The 19,563-nt window shown below is 37.6% G+C and overlaps 1 protein-coding gene across 2 annotated transcripts; it reads left to right on the top strand.

The window, feature by feature from the left end:
* Positions 1-2,074: 2,074 nt before the first annotated feature.
* On the top strand, positions 2,075-15,709 carry RB195_003948 (uncharacterized protein; the record flags this gene model as incomplete). Of its 2 annotated transcripts, XM_064201839.1 has the most annotated exons (5): positions 2,075-2,185; positions 2,254-2,311; positions 10,888-10,977; positions 13,246-13,378; positions 15,610-15,709. In XM_064201839.1, 5 exons carry the CDS (start codon positions 2,075-2,077, stop codon positions 15,707-15,709), a joined length of 492 nt encoding a protein of 163 aa, XP_064057719.1. The 2 variants fall into 2 exon arrangements, with proteins under 2 accessions (XP_064057719.1, XP_064057720.1); XM_064201838.1 differs by lacking the exons at positions 2,075-2,185; positions 2,254-2,311; positions 10,888-10,977 and adding an exon at positions 13,068-13,140 and having other exon boundaries at positions 13,267-13,378.
* Positions 15,710-19,563: the final 3,854 nt, after the last annotated feature.

The raw sequence follows: 19,563 nt of genomic DNA, 5'->3' as shown, positions 1-19,563 counted from the left end.
TTATTTACGCTGTAAAAAAAACAGCAGCTGTTGAGCTCTTCCTGATACTTTTCACAAGAATTCTTTAACATTGATGTGTGAATACATACGTATTTAAGAAAATTTTATTGGTTTTAGGGCAAGGAATGAGGATAAAGGACTGAAGTAAGGAACCGATTATCTTCTACTTTCTAGAATTTCCTTTATCCTCTAGTTGCCTCATTTTGCTTTAAAATGCCTAAATTGGATTGTCTAGGTAGAGGCGAAACGATCCATTTTTCAATTTTATCCTCTATTTTATTTATTCTGCCTTTTTTTTAGCATATGCGTGTGGAATAAAAAAAAAGTCGCGGATCACCCTTACCCTTCTCAGGCACCTCTTATTTCGTCTATAAAGTGTTCAAATATTATCATTATTAATATATCAACATTATTTACTTGAAACATTGTTGTTGCGATTAGGTATTGATTGTTCTACATGTCCAAATATCAACAAGAAGCATAAGGGACGTTGTGGACAAGGCCGAGAACATCCAACAGTCAACAAATTACCGTTATTCTGACTTCAGAGGCAACGTGCCTCAAAATTACCTCAAAAGGTATTGACAATGTTGAGATCTGACTATGAACACAGAAGGGTGTGGATTAGTTCACGGATTATTGGCGCGATCCTGCTCAATTCAAACTATCGATTCAGAGAAAATTGCCCTAAAAAGTCTAGGTTCCAGAGGTTTTGATACTTGACCAGCTGAGCGTACAGGTTTGATCTGCGGGTACATATGTGGATTGCATCCTGATTAGTATTAGCAGAGTGATTCTATCGCGCGGAGGTCCGCTAATGTCACGCCAATTCGACTGGATATGACAAGGGCGACCTTTTGTGCTCTTTCGGTTCTTGGTTTCGGATGTAGTCTCCGATGGGATGATAACTTATTCTGGATGAGGGAGTTGAGAGGGTATCATACAAATGTTCTGACTTTCCAGGGTCTCAAAAACGGCAACAACGCCAAAAAGTTGGTCGTAATAAGGATATGATAGGAGGATAGGATAATATATAACAATCTTGTGTTCTGCGTCATTTTTATTACTTTTATTTTTATTATTTTTAAATTCAAGTTGCAATTGTTATTACAAGATTCAAGGAAGGCCCAACTTTCACAATTCTATTAAAATTTGCTTCAATTTTGTGACATTCAAACAAGTACTATTTGTTCCATTTTTCTGCAAGTTATCAATTTCTGATTTTTTGCGAATATTCAGGGATTTCTGAAATGTATTCGGCTTAATTTCGTCGAAAAATTATTGATTCGAAGACGGAGAAAGATCAAAAAAGTTGAGGGACATTAACCTTACCAAACTTAAACTACTCTTGCTTTCAAATAAAATATTTATTCTAAACCAGTGTCACAGGCAGCAAAAATAGGGGCTATGCACTATTGGCTTGTTTGAGGTAGCTATGAATACCACTGTTTTATGCAGGGTCTTCCACTCGATTAAAAAAAAATCCTGAGAATAAAACGAGGGGATTGTTTTAATTGATTTCTACAAGAGAGAAGTTGGAAGTTTTAGACTTCTACTTCTAATTTTTCCCGTTGATCCTTTTTAATTTTTCAAGTTGTGGTTCTTCAGAAATATTGATACCTCTTGGGTCGATCCACCTACCCGACTAAAATTCGCTCAAGTTCTCGAACTTCATTGTAGTGTGTGATTTGTGGCACCGTAGCTTCTTTACCAGTAATTCCTTGCTTCTTTCCTTTTTTTTTCTTAACACTTCATGCATACACATCCCCGAGCAGTCGAAGTTTTCGGCATTTTTCTTCATTTTCCAGCTTTTCACTAACGCTCAGTGTAATGCCGAATAAGTCAACGAAAGCGCTGATGTATGTTCCCATACAATTGGAAATTTTTCATTCCTTATGAGATTCGAGTCTACTTTTGTCCAACTTATTGTATATTTAACGTATGATTGGAAAGTTGCAAAATCACTGTTCCAATTTTCGGCGAAAAGCTCCTATTATGATGTACATTACTCATAGCAGCAGAAAATATCGTCAAATTTTTGACGAAGTATAAATAGGGCGCGTGACGTGATTAAATGAGTGAAAGGTACATGGTAAAAATGCGAATCTACTATCTATTCCCGATTTTTTCCTTTCTCCTCCACTTCAATATGGCGGTCGCTTGCAAGCCTTTCCATTCAAAATTAGTGAGTGATTTGTTCTTTTTTTTCTCGTCGTTTTTTTTCACCCATGAAGTAGATAGCTGAGTTTTTAGTTGTGCCAGGACATGATTGGAGGATGCGCCGAGGTTCAGGCGCAAGGATTTTGTGAAGGTGGGATGTCTTACAAATTCAAGGAATTATGCCAACAAACATGCGGTCTTTGTTAGCCGATGAGCTGTTGAAATAACTTTTTTTCCGCAGTGTGATGTGTTTGTCATGATTTCAAAGTAAAACATTTGAAATAACTTTTTTTTTCGCAGAAAGTGATGTGTTTATATTGATGTCAATGTTAAAGTTTTCTGGATTATCTAAAATATTGACAAATGAATAGACAGCTTTTTTTTCTGTTCTCGGTAAGAATTCAGTGACTTATGCAAAGCCTATATTTAGGAATTCTTTTCTGTGGACGTTATTAATTTGTTGTAACAACCTTATTTGTCGTAAAAGTTAGATTTTCACGCTTGATCATACGACAAACTGTAATCATCGGTAACTTCTTACAATCCCTTTCAGATTCATTTATTTAACATTAGTCCAACAGTCAGGAAAAAAATCAATAGTCTAGCATAAGTTGTTACCAAACAAATAGGTGAAGGGTCGTTTTTCCTTTTCTTTTCCGCACAGAAGAACCACACGAAGTCGAAGTGCACTTAATTTTTTTTTTTTAGTGAGCTGAAAACGAGGTTGTTAATTGATTTTATTGGCTAACGTATGGGAAATCAGAGTCTAAAGTGAGCGATTTCAAATTCACAATCTAAGTGGACAGATCTCTCCACAACTAAACAGGCGAACTTTAGACATAGTTTTTTTTTCTGACCACTAACGTAGCAACTTCACTAGAAGCGAATATGTTGGTGGAACTGCGCGATCGCTGAATATTCGGATCGGAAAGCACGTGAATGGGAAGAATAAGTCACAGGAATCGGCATCGTTAGACGCCAGTAGAACACAAAAATACAATAGAGCTAATTTTGAAATAAAAAAAAAACTTTTCGGCAAATTTCCCCTCTTCAGAGCCTGAAACGGACCACTCAATTCACAATCTAAACGATCAAATCTCTTCACATCTGAACAGACAAATTTTAAGCCTATTTTATCAACGATTAACATAGCGACTACGTTAAAAGCATCACTCCACGAATCTGAGGTGGTACGGATTTCCGGTGGAGTACTAGTACACGGCATAGTAGATTGGAGTGAGAGTAGAGTGACTCCGTCCATTTTTTTCCTTATTGCCGTAAAAAAACAGCCCGGAAGATACGGCTTCGAGCGTTCTGGCACGCTGTTTTCTACAACGTTTTTTTTTCTGTTTTTGTTCGATTGGAGCGCGCCAGCCGTGTGCACGAAATCCGTAAAAAATTAACGGCATTTACAATTGAACTGATAAATTCAGGAATCTATTCGAAGATACAAAAAGATGACGAGTGACTTCAAAAATTCTTGTTTAAAATTTGCGTCGCAATAAAATACCACAATCTTCTTAAGACTCTTATACTTGGACTAGTTTATGGATCTGTTATTTTGTATGTTTACTCACAAAACGCAATCTCTACTTCCAAGGATGGATCGTGTGTCTATATTCACCGATATAATCCTTGCGCTTACCTACGTGTGGGTTGCGAGTTTTGGTATTCAGCGTAACTTTAAAAAAACCGTAGATGTACGTATTTAGCTCTCTTTTCCAACGCTTCAAATGCATTTTTAAGGATCTGCATCAGTTTATTGAATAAGACTGTTCGCGCAGAAATGTTGCGGATGATTTGCTGTCGAAGGAAGGAATACACAGTTGCAACAGTTACAGTAAAAGTGAAAGATACTAATTGCTCCAGAGTGGTAACCAGGAATGTTTTGCACAATGAAAAAGATGTGTCCTTCCTCTCATTTATTTTTCTCAACTGTTTACTGTAATGTGGAATGTAAGCAAGGATTTTTTTCAAGTCAACGAAAAATTAAATTGCTACTAAGGTCTCGGAGCACGGTGTACTTTTGCACAAGTAAAACACTGATTTCAAGATAGTTTACTGGTTCACCAATTCTCATGTTGAGGAAAATTTACTTTTACATGCAGAGGTCCACATATTTTGACCTCCCTTCGTCACGGATCAAAAATCTCATTCATGAATGTGTTTGTAATAGAAATTTTAAATCTTATGTAGCCCAGCGTTTTGCCGAAAAACGCCAGAAGTTCTACGGGAGAGGAATTATGCGATTTCCAGAAAGATGGCAAAAGATAATCAAAAAAATGGAGGATATATTTATTTATTTATTTATTGAAAACACCTACAGGTGTGTCATAAAACTAAAGTACTAAAGCTCTTGAACGGATTAGGTCAAAAACAGAATTCTGTAAAATTGTGCCTGGAAGGAGCGTGGAGTCTTTGGCAACCATTTTTCGTTTCATTACGCTGAACTGCCGGAAACTGTCGACCTATGGTGTTCGGCTCATCTAGTGTCGATGATGCAATTCATGCGGGACCCTCTTCCACAAGCTATGGCACAGTGACTCATGGATGGGCTCTCCCTCTCTGCTGGCTCTTGATGAAGATCGAGGAGGTTTAGCATGCTCTATTTGAGCGTGACACGTCTCGAGGAAGATGAGGTAACTCAGGCGGCTACACCCGAACTTGTCGACTAAGTCAGTCAAGTCATTATCAACTGCTTTCTCCCTGGAGAAAAGTGATTGAAAACATTGAATAAGGATGCCCATCTTACGGCGTTCAACCAACTTTTATAAGGTTATCGTACCAGTGTCATAGAGTTTAGAACTGATGTTTACATTGTGACGGTCAAACACAATTACTTCAGCCGTTGTCAGACTTCCGGGAGACAGGTGATCGGCAGTCGGTAAGAGGTTCCGCTGTGACTGCATGGCCGGTCGATGGTTCCCTCGAGTCAACCAAGTTCATTCCTCTGGCTTCTGTGAGTTGGTGCCAGACTTAGACTTCGTGGAAGATAAAAACTCCAAATTGTTTCGTCTGCTAGCTCACGCAAGTCTTTCTTTAGGCTAGATATGGGTTCGTGGAAGTGCAACTGAATTGAAATTAACGCGTTGCTTAACCATTAACGAAAGACACTTTATCCTTGACACTTTATTGTTAGGCTGGTGTCACCATGTTTATAGTGTGGATAGTGTTAGTCGACAGTCGCGTTTTGAAGCCGCTTAGATGGCAGTCATTGTCCCGTGCAGACGCTTGTTCCTTAGGGTGCAATTAAAAGAGACTCGTTTGTAAGGTTAACGCAATTATCAGCTGTAATTCCATATATTTCAACAGGACATTCTATCATTTGAAAAAGTCAGTTACTAGATTCCAACGGCTCTTTTCACAATTGAGTTCTACGTTTTATCAGCGTATTTTACATTAACATTTCAGACATCTGATTTCCTATTTTTTTTATCAGACAGAGCGAAAATAGAAACTTTTTGTTGTTCACGAAAGCACACGAGATTTTGTGCACGTCCGACATATACGATCGAAAACGATATATTTTGATAGGCAGCATACTAAACGGGTCGGTAAGAATAAATCGAATTTTAATTTTGAAGTCCTCAATTCTTAAAACATATTGTGCACCGGATTAATGTTTTCTTTTTCTGTCATTGAGTTTTAGGTGAAACTCTGTTGCACAGTGACCTGACATTTCGACGAACTCGTCTTGATCAAAGGTCTGAGAATTGTTCGAGGGATTTCATGCTAATGCATATTCCATCAAACTCTTCGTCTCTCTTTGTCAAGCCTCGATATTGTTCTAAACACATTACATAAGAATTCCAAACAGGAAAACAAAGAACAGCGACCAGTCGCTTAGACCATCGTGACTGGTGAATCACCGCGTTCTTGCAAATTGTCACCTAAGGGGAATGAGATCTATGCGCCGTGCAATGTTCTTAAAGGCAGCGTGTAGTGAAACTGACGCAGTGCGGAGCCCCAGGCCACCGGTGGTGTTCAGGCTCTGCCGCGTCCACGAGCGGGTGGTCGAAGGTTAATGATGCCTCTTTCGCAGACTATTCAAGTAAAACCAATGAATAGGCTGCTGAGAGGAGCGGAGAGTGTGTAGGGGATCCGTGCGTTTTCTAATGTATCTCGTAGAGAGTGATTAATTTTTGCAGATTTTTTAGATCCCGTATTCACTGATCGCTGAACCTATCTCCTATATTTGACTTGAGAGGTGAGTTATTTGAAGTTGTTCCAAAAAAGCACAGCTGAAATTCATAGTGAGATTTCAAATTAAAGTTCTCTGTAACTCATCACATAAACTCACCACCTTTCAGATATTCAATCAATGTATGATGATGAAAGAGTTATTTTGGAGGTTGGTATTCTCAAAAGCTCGGTAAGGAAGAGTACAAAATCTTCATGTTTGATTTTCAATGGACTTCAGCATAATTGTTGCATTTCAGTATTTGTTGTTTGAAGGCCAGTGTACCATTATTTCGACAGGATGCGGTATCCACAGCAAAAACCGAGAGTTTGTAGAGTAAATTGCGAAAGCCAGCGTGTTTCGATCATCCTTCCCTAATTTTCTTTAAAAAAAAAACGACGTCTCCCCGTCGATTATTTCGACGATTTCAGTTGTAACGCACGTGTGCACGCGCCGCATCCAAGTGCGAGCAGTCAATGATCAATGATATCTTCTTACCACCCTCTTCGGGTGAAACAAGTGATTTGGCAAATGAGAGGACAGGAGTGTGTAATTAGAAAAGCGTTCTAACAAACTAAGTTTTTTCATGCCATTTTTTTACGACGACCAGGGAAATACAGAAAAGAGAAGGGAACCGCACCGGAATAAACCACCCGAACTCTATGCTTTGGATTATGATATGCTGTGGATTTCGATCTTAAACGTGAAAATCATTATACGCTACTTATTACTTGAGCCGTAGACAGATTGGTTCATTCTTATGTTTGTAGCTGTCTTCTCCTTCTTCTGAGCTTGAGAAGGTGTGATCGAAAGTGATTTATCTGTTCAACAGCTTTATACGCCTAACAAAAAACTCCTATTCCTTTTTTTGAAAGCTACAAATAGGAGTGTGGATTGTTCGTTAGGATCGAGGTGGGAGGATTTCTCTGGTCCTGTTACATACGCTACATACATCGGTGGGGTAGCTGGCGCTATTATCTAACAGCCGCAAATGGGTATGAGGGCCAGTAGGAGTGTACCAGAAAGGCATTCCTCTTTGTGATTTATCATTAGGCACTTGGACTGCAAATCCAAAATGCCTTCTGAACCCTGCGCGTCGGAATATTACAAAGGTTGAGGGACCAATATCGTGATCTCAGGATAAAAGCCGGTTTCGTTGTGCCGCCGCATCCTGTAACCATCCAACCGTAGAATCAGGTGGTTTAGCCCTGACCATTCATGTGTTCTTTCCCTCGGACACATACTGACTAGCCGTCTCTCCTATTCATATTCATCGCCTCATTTCTTACCGTAATCCGAAGAAACAACACATATGCTCACATTCTCACTCATATCGTCATCTGCGCATAATTTTCACTCCGGTGTGGTGCAAATACGGTCACAGAGGCGTCTGCGTGTAAGACTGCTGGAGGAGACCTCCACAATTGCTGCGCGGATTCTTCGAGATTGGCTCCGCTCGGATTACGCCGAATGCCAACGATAATCGCGTCGGAAATAAACGGTATACTGTCAGCCATTTTCTTCGCAATGAATTTCTTATGGGAGCTGTGGTCTTCCACGCATAGATCGCACTGTAAAAACGAATACTATTCTCTTCAATCTAACTTGCAGGACGTCGCTTCCGTTTCAACTGTCAATATAAAGCCATTTATTACTCTTGTCATGCTTCACAAAAGCCCTTCTGTTTACATTTTAGGCTGATCTGATTATACTCTTTTATCTCGCATTAACATTCCGTTGTCTCCTCAAAATCAAGTCATCGTCACCAACTCTAGTGAAGATGAATATTGGATACTGCTGCATAGTCCTATTAATAATTATTTACGACACAGGATTTAGTTTTCTCATGCTTTGCTACACCATTGGTCCATACAAGTATGTTCAAATGGTAAATTTTTGGCAGACGGTGACAACTGGCCACATCTTTTCTTACAGGAGACGATTCTACACTACAGGACTGCATTATTTCTCTTATCTGATGGGAGCCCTTAAGATGTACGAACAACTCGTCCTGATAATACTTCATTTTGTTATTTCATTCAATAGGGCGTATGCGGTTTTTCAACCAGTGAAATATAAGAAAATTTTTACAACCCGAAGAACTGCACCAATAATAATGCTAGTATTTATTGCCTGTACACCAATATTTTTTATTTATGCATTCCAACAATGTGAGTACAAACTTTAGCGATTTTCTATTTGTTCTTTATTATTGTTTCATTTGAAATTCCATCACATTTTTTACAATCTCAGCAAAGTCGGCTTTTGTGTAGTGAAATCTCCACTATAATTTTAGAATGTTGCCAAAACGGTATGTTATAAGTGAGGATACAAGAAGGGGAAAATTTCCGCCGCAAGGAAAATAGATTCTTAGTGGCGATCAGTCTTTTGTTGATGTGTTCAATCATACAACTGCCCTTATGTTTGTAGTTGTATGCACAAAAAATTGTTTACAAAACAGAACTACTCAAAATCAATATCAACAATGTGAAGAGCAGCCGTACAGTATCAACGAAATGAAAGATTTTGGCAATTTCATTTGTTGTCAAAGGCTAGTATCTTTTTATTCGACCTCTGCTTATTATGTGAATATATAATAAATATAATATAACGTAATATAATATATGTGAATGTACAGAAAACTATATAATAATGTGTAGAAGAATATAATTATTTTTTGCTGAATTAACGTGATTCACTCATACCGTTTCAAGTTCAGTTAGTTGTGTTTATCTGTTTGACCCTGGTATTGGTAACTTTCTCTACGTGAACAATGATTGTCGTAAATTTCATATTGTGCTGAACTACCTATTATCTGGAATTGTGCTTTTATTTTCTATCATTGTCGACATCATTGTTACTTTGTATTTATCCCGAATTCGCAAGGTAAGTACAACGCAAAATTAATTAATTAAAGGCATCACCTCACGAATCTGAGGTGGTGCAGATTTCAGGAGGAGTATTCGTATACGGGATGGGAGACTACGGAGAGGGAGGTGATTCCGTCCATTTCTTGCTAATTGCCGTAAAAAACGGCACGGAGGATGCGGCGCCGCACAAGACTGGCGCGCTCCAATCGAAACTCTTGTACAAAATGGTGCGCCAAAACGAATGAAGCCGTATCTTCTGGGCCGTTTTTTACGGCAATTAGGAAGAAATGGACGGAATCACCCCCTCTCCATAGTCTCCCATCCCGTATACGAATACTCCACCTGAAATCTGCACCACCTCAGATTCGTGGGGTGATGCCTTTAAGTAGATTGTGCTGAAAATCAGCTACAACAAGAGAGATTGTATAATTAATCGAATAATTTTCTTTGGCATGAATCGAACTGAACACAGCGGGGCTGTGCTAATCAGCGGTATAGAGGTTGAAGAGAATTTCGGCATTATTTTCTTCATAAATGTTGAATTCAGTATTCGTGAAAAACAAAGTGTTGAATTATTTTATAAAAAACGCCGTAGGTTACACTTTGTTTATCCCTCGAAATAAATGGAGAAGGGTCTTGTAAGATTTGAAATATATTTTCTCCATTCTCAAAAACCTAATGTTTCCAGTAGTTTCCAGTGTGTTTCCAGTTTTTCAGTGCCTCTTTTCCAAAATTTCTTCTCAGACCTTTACTTTATTCTATAATTCAGTGCTATATACTGCATAAGCACTGAAGAACCGATAATGAGTGTCGATCCTGCACTGTCACTCACCGTTGCTATTTCATTAATACTGCAAATGGCACAGTATTACCATTGACACACGTGAGGAACAAGTGTCGCATGAACCATCCACTTTCCGCTTCGTGTGGTAGTTTGACACATGCATTCCATAATTACTAATTAGTTACCATAATCACTATATTAATTATAACAATTTGTGCTCGTCGGTGACTGAGAAATGAATGAAAAACTAGCTTACTGTTTCGATATGTTCGATTTTTCTTTTCTTTTTTTTTGATACAGTATGCGTCTTGCTCTTGTTTGAGCTTAATTACACAAGAATGAGATTATCTTGCTCCTACGGTTCGATTCATCTTAAAACTATTGATGGCAAACTTCTTCCTTCTTGAGATGTTTTATTTTCAGAGGAGAAATTTGCATTACGATACGAGGAATTTCTATTTTATGATACAGGTACGTTTGAAGTTTTTTTCATTCACCTTATTCTACAGAGAATCACTAAACGTAAAGTAGCGGGAGGATTTGTCTTCCAGCACCAGTGGAAAGGCTCATCTCCGGCCCGATGTGACATTTACGGACCCACTGCAAACAAACATTAGTTCCATGTTTCCTTACAACTTTATGTTCAAATTCAATAAGACTTACATAGCTTTCCAGAGTGAAATAGTAGCCGCAGATCACACAATTACCCATTTGGGCACCACGAAACTACCTCAAACTCAAACATGTAACTTATGTTCCCGCTCCGCGCTAAGTGCCCATTACCTTCATTAATGTTTCATTGAAAAGCAATAATACATTACTAAATATGCTCGACTGTCTTTGAATCTTCGCATGTTGAATACGTAGTTTTTTTTTAAACTGGTTTCCTTGAGCTGTAGCCAAGACTGGTGTTGGTCTTTACTGGCCTCTTTACTGGTTTTGGCGTTATCGCCTTCGTCAGAGCCTCGAAGAACAAGACATCGGTTAGTATTTACCTCATTTGCTAATATTGATAACGTAACAGACCACCACGTACAACAACTATAAGTCACAAGAACAGGACACAACTATAGGAAATGTTTAAGAATGTGCATAGGCCCTTATGTACCGTCATTCTTGCAATATACGTTTAAGTTGTTTGAAGCTTAGAGAAGAATTTTAAGAGTCAGGTAGGATCAGAACGACAGCAGGTTAAGAAAATTAATAAAAAATCAATCTACGTATACCTTTTTGAATGTCTGATGATACTCTTAGTGAGCCAGAGTAAAAGAGTAAGACTGTAGCAATATGACGAATATACGAATTGAAGACAGAATACCGAGACAGAATATATAAGAATTGACGATGTTGGGGTGTTTCCACAAAAAGATAGTGTTGATGTGGAAGTGTACACAGATCACGAATATGATCGCGATCATGGGAATCATGGGAAAGGGATCATGTCCTAAAGAATAGTGGGCGGTCTTCTAGATTGAATTTTCTCACGAGACACCTAACAACGTGTAACGTATGCGAGCGTAGGCGTACGCATCGTGTGCAGCAGCGAGCGGGAGAAGCAGCGTTAGCACCATTTTGTGTATTTTCCGCCTTGACGGAAGAAATCTGTTGTAAATTTCATATGGAAAGATTTTAACGTCATTAGAATGGAATTGACGAATCCACAAATCTCTTCAAAGATTCACAAAGATGAAAAGATGAGATAAGATAAGATAACCTCAAGAAGTGATCTTTAAAATTTACGCCGCAGTAAAATACCACTTTTTAAGACTCTTATACTTGGACTAGTTAATGGATGTGTCACTTTTTGTGTTTACTCGCGAACACAAACTCTAATTACACGGATGGATCCTATGTTTATATACACCGATATAATCCTTGCGTTTACCTACGTGTGGGTTACGAGTTATGGTATTCAATTTAACTAAAAAAAAAAAAAAACTTTATGAGGATCTACGTGTTTAGCTCTCTTTTTCAACGCTTCAAATGCATTTTTTAAGGATCTGCATCAGTTTATTGAATAAGACGGTTCGCGCAGAAATGTTGCGGATGATTCGCTGCCGAGAATTCACTCCTGCAAGAGTTGGAGTGATAATGGTGCATACTAATCCGACGCCTCATTCTCGCTGTTCCAGAGTGGTTGCCTGAAAGCGTTTTTTGTAATGAAAAAAAGATGTGTCGTTTTTCTTGTTTATTTTTCTCAAACGTTCAATGTAATGTGTAATGTAAACAACGATTTTGCTAATCAATGAAGGTTGGTTATAAGGACTTGCAGGGTGATGTATTTTGACACAAATAAAGCGTTAATTTCAAGAGAGCTTACTGCTTTAAGTCTTCCTGGGGTTGAGGAAGATTTACTTTTACATGGAGAGGTCTATATTTTTGACATTCAGTCATCTTAAATAAAAAATTTCACACGAATATATGTTTGTCATAGAAACTAGTGAAAGCAATACGTCATTATTGTGGTTTACAGCTTCTGAATCAGAAGATTGGGGTTTGAATATCAACTCAATGTCAACCTTTACGTTATCGAAACACCTTCTGCCCTTTTAAACCAAAGAAAACTCTCTTACGAATAGTGTGAATAGTAATGTAAGGAGCCACATCAATGCATTACGGAGAGTGAGGAACTATCTCTTTAACCCGATGACGAGTGTCCGATGTGACGTGAAGACCTGCGTTACGGTCCAAGAAGTAGAATGCAGCCAGATGCGTTCAATAGTGGCTGAGTTGAGTTCGAGGAGAAATCTCGTCATGTGCTTCTGCTATTCCCAGTAAGCAACTGACATCTGAACATTCTACCTCAGACCTAGATGTCTAGGTGACTCTTTGTAAGCTTTTCGTAATGTGAATCAGAAATAGGTATTGGTATTAGGACGGGTTGGGTCAAATACCGAATTCCGTAAAATGCCCGGAAGGAGCATGTAGTCTTTGGCAACCACATTTCGTTTAATTAAGCTGAAATATCCCCGATTCCACAAGCGATTGAGACCCCGATTCCACAAGTAATGGTACAGTAACGAATGGATGGGCTCTCTCTGCTGGCTGTTGCTGATGATCGAAGGACTTTAGCATGCTCTTTACTCATGCACTACTAGACGAAGATGCGGGTACACGTCAGACGACTACACCCGAGCCAGAGCTAAGTAAGTCATGTCAAGTCACTATCAACTGCTTTCGTCCTGGAAAAAAGTGACTGAAAACATTGAATAAGGATGCTCATCTCACGGCGTTCAAAACTCTTTTATGAGGTTATCGTACCAGTGTCATAGAATTTGAAAAACTGATGTTCACATTGTGGCGGGCGAACACAATTACGCTAGCCATTGTCAGACGGGAGACGTGGCATGCGAAGTCGGTAAGAGGTCCCGCTGTGACTGCGCGGTACGTCGATGGTTCAAAGTTCCCTCTATTCAACCGAGCCTTCCATCCGTCCGGAATTAATTGGTACCACTCTTGTCTAGAAGGATAAAAATACCGACTTGATACGTCGCGTTAGCCCACGCAAGTCATTTTTTGGCCAAGACATACACGCATTTGCAATCGTCAAACGATGCTGAGCTGAAGCAATGACAATGGGAGATTCACGGCGTCCCATTTCAATGGTGCTTAGGTGGCAGTCGTTGTCCTGTGTAGCCGTTTGTTCCCTAGGGTGCAATTAAAAGAGGCTCGTTTGTAAGGTCAACGCAATTATCAACGGTGTTCTCATATGTATGTTTGAATAACAGATTACAACTTTAGAGAGAGTTTCCTAGATCCTAACGACTGTTCTCACCAGCGAGTTCTATTCTTTATTTGCGTATTTTTGATTATTTTACATTGCAGATATCTGATTTCTTTCTATTTATCAAGTAGTGCGAAAACAGATATTTTGTCATTGTTGTTTACAAAAGTACACGAGGTTATGGACACGTCGGACACATATGATACAAAACGATTTATGTTGGAAGCCGGTATACTTGACGGTTCGGTAAGAATAATACGAGTTTTAATCTCGGAATCCTCTATTCTTGAAACCTCGGCATTGTGAACTGAATTTATGTTTTCTTGTTGTGTCAATAAAGTTTTGGTAAAATTTTTAGCAAAGGTAAAAGGTAATGTTTTAGTTTTGGTAAAAATGGTCCTGGAGTTTTAGCATATCCTTCAAATTCATTTTCTTTCCTTGCCAAGCTTCGATTTCGTTCTCAGTATACCACACAAAAACTCCACAAAGGAAAAGAAACTGATCAGTTTAAGCGACTGTCAGGGCTGGTGTACCTCGTGCTTTCAGAGTGCTACCCAGATCGGTCTCTGGTCTACGCATTGCACAGTGCTTTTAAGTACTGATGTCTGGACACTAGATAGCGTAATGGCGTACTGCATGTGGGACAATCGTATAGCTCACAGAGTGTACGAACGGCATAAAGACGTTAGTAACTGATAAGCACTTATTTCTGTTATTCACGGATGGATTCCTGACGGAAATCCAAAAAACTTCCCATGCTATTTATATAGGAGGAACTGGAAAGATGCTGAGCCTGCGTATCAAGGAGCATTTGGGCCGCATCTTCCGGGTAGTTTTTTTACGGCAATTGGGAAGAAATGGACGGAATAACCCTCTTTTCCATAATCTACGACCCCGTATAGGAACTCTCCACCTGAAATCCGTACCACCTCAGATTCGTGGGGTGATGTCTTTAATTGGTTCAGCGATCCGTCTACGAGTGTGAATGCAGAGAGAAAGGGGAACTGAGTGCCAGGTGGAGGAAGAGGGCGCGCTGTATCAGATGCGTCGCGGTCACCCGCGAGCGTTGCGGTGACCCAGTTGAACACATTTGAAGCGTACTATAAATGACATGAAAAAGCAGAACGCAACACTTTTTCCAACTTTTTTCAAATCACACTTCTTTTTTTCTTCTCTTCACGCAGCAAAAGTTTTGATTGTTCCGAAATCGACTTTTGCATTGAATTTTAATGGGTGATTTTAATGTGGATATTGATCGAATGCGTTTGCGTTAAATTCTGTAGAATGTGGAATATTTACTTCACGATTTCATTCACTGATCCAAACTGTGAGCTTTTATGGAGGTATGCTCAGGTGACGGATCGCTGCAAACTTGTGGGATGATTTTTTTCGTTCATTTGTAAACGTACAAAGGATAAAATTGCATTAGCGCTGTATAAAATTTCACTTACAACTATATTATTTTATTTTCAGAACGAAAGACGTATTTTACAGAATGATAAATTGAATTTTCATTTCGTGATTCAGGTACCACAGTTTTGATTTATCTCCAAAGAAGAATTTTCTATAGACACGTCGCTAAACACATATTTTTCTTTTCAAGACACTCATTCTCGGATTGACGAATTTACTCTGTACGTTATATCTTCATACAGCTGGAACAGTAAATTTTTATAATCCACGGAAGGACCATATAACAGAAGGATCCATGATCCATGGAAGGACCATATATGTATAACAAAATTTCTAGATATTCCACTTGCATTCGTTTACGTGTGAGTAACAGCAGAAAATTTTTCATTTATATTTGATAATTTGCAATTTTTCCCGATAAAATGCAAGTGAAATTTGTTTTTTTTTCTCAAATATAAAACGATTGTTTTTTTTTCAGAATTTGCATCGCCTTCTTGAATAATGCTGTTTGGGCTCAATTTGATCTTGCATTTGATCTACTGTCCAAAGAAGATGTCCTTGTACCGCAAACTCAATAATCACTTGACCTCGAAAGATCCTCTTCAATGTTCTCTTCAACTTCTAAGATGGTGCATGTATTTTTAGAAAATAGTTGAAAACTCTTTATCCGGATGAATTTGGTCGATAACTTGGGAATTTTAAGCCCCTATTCCGTAACTCTTCCACCTACATCTCTGGATGGAAGGAATTCGGATTGTGGATACAAATTTTTCCGATAAGAATATTAGTTTGTTGCAGAATTTGTTGTTGTTTGTTCATTTTTTTCAAATTTAAAATCTCGCGCAGGGAAAAAGAGTTTAGCGTTATGTAACATATTCCTTAAGTGCGCAGTTATTCCTCTACAAGGTAGTGTTTTTGCATTTTATGCCGATTTAATTTTTGTTAGTTTTTTTTGGGGGGAATATTGCAGTTTGTTCTGTTCTGTTTACTGTTCTAAAAACTAAAAAGAAACTAATATTTGAATCAATTGCATTATCTTGTGCTATAAAGATTTTTGGTGCAAATAAAATATTTTTGGGTCTATTTACCTTGTCTATTATTATGTCTTATGTCTATTTTTTCTCTCCGACATGTCGGAAAAGATACAGTATGAAGATTTGCTTCATCCAATCCTCCGAAAGTGAATGTAGCCTATGTTGGATGGAATTTTATATGCAGATAAATTTCTATAAACGATCTTTTTGGATTTCATAACTTATTTATTTTTTCGATCGTGATTGTATATAAAAGATACGGGGGCACGGGGTTGATCAGTCCCTATGGGGCTGTACCTAGGCGTTCAACTTCACTACAGGATCTTTTGAGGTTTGAGGAACGAGTGGAGCCTTACAATGACTTGCTGAGGCTAACCGATGTACACAGGCCACAGTTTTTATCCTCTCAGACATGTCCGAGACCATTTCATCTACATCGGAGGGATGAACTCGCTTCGCACTAGGACGGTTTCGAACCAGCGATCGATCGTTCAGTCACAGTGGAAGCTCAGACCGACTACGCTTCAGCCGTGCTGTTATTTTATATATCCAGTATAATTATTTATATGTCACAAATACAATATACATATATATCATACTGGCTAAGATTTTATTTTTCGAACCTATTCTGAGATTCTTCGACCTACTTTAGACCCTTTGGTCTTACTTTAGTCGACTTTTTCCGACTTCGTTACCTTCCTCGAGCTGGTTTCGAAGCAACTTTTTCCTTGTTTTTAAATTGAATAACTCAGTACATTTTCCATGTCTCAAGCGATTTTTCTAAGGACAATCTATTTGGTGTGGATATTAGATGGCCAGGAATAGGATAAAAAAGATTAACTGGATCCTAACTGAAAAATTAAAGAGGCTAGTTAAATCCTTAATAATTAATTTCTCATTTTTCCTTAATCATTTTTAATCATCATTAATTTTTTTAAATGTCCCAAAAGTAGGGAAGACTTGACCTACCTTTCGTTCTCTAGTTATACTGTTTACCTAGGATCGCTTTGTTGTTGTTCACTTACGAACGTATTATGATGATGGTCGACTTCATCTCCCTGCGTGAGTGTAGGGCTAATTGCGAGATTGGCAAGGTTTCGCTTTGAAAATATGCGCAATCCCTCACTCAAAAGAAGCCAATGAATCAGTAGCAGCTGAATTTTTTTTTCATATTTACTATGAAATTTCTAAAATAAAGATGTATTGTTCCGTAGAATTCAATTTAAAAAAAAAAAGACTAGTCATCTCAGTTGTGACTGTGACGCCCCTCTGGAACACCTCCGGTGCTGGCTGTGACTCATTTCTATTAGATCTGTGTAGGTGCTACTCGTTTTCATTCATGAGCACGTCATCAGGAAATTTCTCTCGGCCTCGATAACGGGTATCCAAGGTGATGAAGTGTGTGCACTCATTACCCGATACTAGTAGGAAGTTATTGAGGCTTTTCTGTTACTGGAAAAATCTGAAGCGAAAAATCTTATTTTTTATTATTTATTCTGTTAGATTTGTTTTTATTTACACAACTAGTATCATTATATTTTGTTATTTATTTTAATTTTTTTAAAAAGCTGACATGCACAAACATAACAGATGTCTAAATATCACCTTACCACACCTTACCAGTGATTCTGTCTCCTTTCGTGAAAATTAGTCTCGATTTCTCTTTTTTCATCTTCACTTATTTCCTTTTTTCCCTTCTTTTCCTTTCATTTTCCTTTTCTTTTTTCCTCGGATTTCCTCGGATTTCTTTTCAGAAACTTTCTTGTTCTGTGAAAACATTTTAATTTTTGCCCTCTCTGAGATGAGCATCACCATTTTTAACAATTTCAGTTCTTAGCTGTCTCTTCTAAGCAATTTTTTACTTTCATTTTTTTCGTTCTCTTCCTTGGTTCTTTTCATTAATGATGTAGTTTATTTTGAACATCAACTTTTGTTGTTATTTACTCTTTCCATTGTTTTCTTACTTCAACTATTTCATTGTAAGTAAAAGCTGAAAGGAACTTTTGTGAAAACTTTTCTTTCGGGAAAAATTGTGCCCTTTCCTCCATATTTTTCTCCTTATCCATCTCCATTCTTCATTTTACGAAAGAGAATTAGCTTCTTCACGAAGAAGAAATGCTGGCCAAAAAAGTATAGAAAAAAAGAGAGAAAAGAAAAGAAAAGCACGAGAAAAACTTTCATTATTTATTCTATACATTCTGCACACATGGATTTTTTCCGAGTATATAAAATACATGTTGTTACGGTTCAATAAAATTGTCTCTAGACACCTATTTTTGTTAAAATTCAGTTACGTATACTGTATTCATCGACATGAATGCCAAGAAATGTTTTTCCAGTATTTTCAGGTAATCACTCCTCACGTTTCAGTGAGCTTGAAGTAAGCGAAGTGTATATTGAGGAAAATTGAGTGTCAGGATTGTGTTCACAGTATCGTATACAAAAAAATTTCACTGAAGATTACACTTATACAGTTTTCCTTATCAAGATATCATTACTTTTAAGTTTTTTCAAATAAACAAATAAATAAAAAAACTAAACATAAGTAAAAGAAAAAATAAAATAGAAAGAATTAGTAAATAAATAAATATGTAGATGAAAAAAATGTGTGCAATATAACGTCTCCTGATTGCCAACTGCCTCCAATCTTAAAATATCTTTGCTCTCTAGTAGAAGTGAGAATTTTTTAAAACTTTATCGCATGAATTTTCAATTAAACAGCACGTCGTTTTACAGAAATCTGCAAATGAAAAATAAGTGACGTCACTTTTTTTAAAACAGAAATCAGTTAAATAAAATAACTTAGTCACTTTAAATTCAAGTACAATTTTTTACTCTCAAATTTTTTTCCTTTTCCATTTTTATTCCATCCTTCATAAATCGTGAAATGTCCTCCACTCATCCTAGAGAAAATTTTCCCCTCCTCCTTTTACTCACTTTTAAGAATTTTTTTTTTCAAAGTCCATTGTCCTATACTCTTTTGCGTTTACTGCGCCACTCCTTTCTTCTCCGTGGCTGTACTTTTCTTGCTCGAATTGTGCATAGACGGAAGAAAATTCCGTAATTACAGAAAAAAATTGGAAATAGAGTAAATTCTCTCGTAATTTAGCAGAATAAATTTTAAATAACATAAATTTTTCTGCTTTCAATTTCAGAACAACATAAATTTTTGTGCTTTTCATGTCAAAGTGCATCGATGAATTTTCACTCAATTATGACTTTTAGAGCTATAAGAGGACAAAAATGAAAAGTAAGAAAGAGAAAAATCGCAGCAAAAATAGGGGTCAGAACAAAAAAAAATGATATAGAATTATGGATAATAACAGAATAAATTTAAAAAAAAAGTCCAGAAAAAGAAAGCAGCAGAGTAAAGAGTAGAATTTTTGTTTTGCGCACTT

This window comes from Necator americanus, chromosome IV (genome assembly GCF_031761385.1).
Source record: "Necator americanus strain Aroian chromosome IV, whole genome shotgun sequence".
NCBI lineage: Eukaryota > Metazoa > Nematoda > Chromadorea > Rhabditida > Ancylostomatidae > Necator > Necator americanus.
This window is presented reverse-complemented; position numbering and strand designations above follow the sequence as displayed.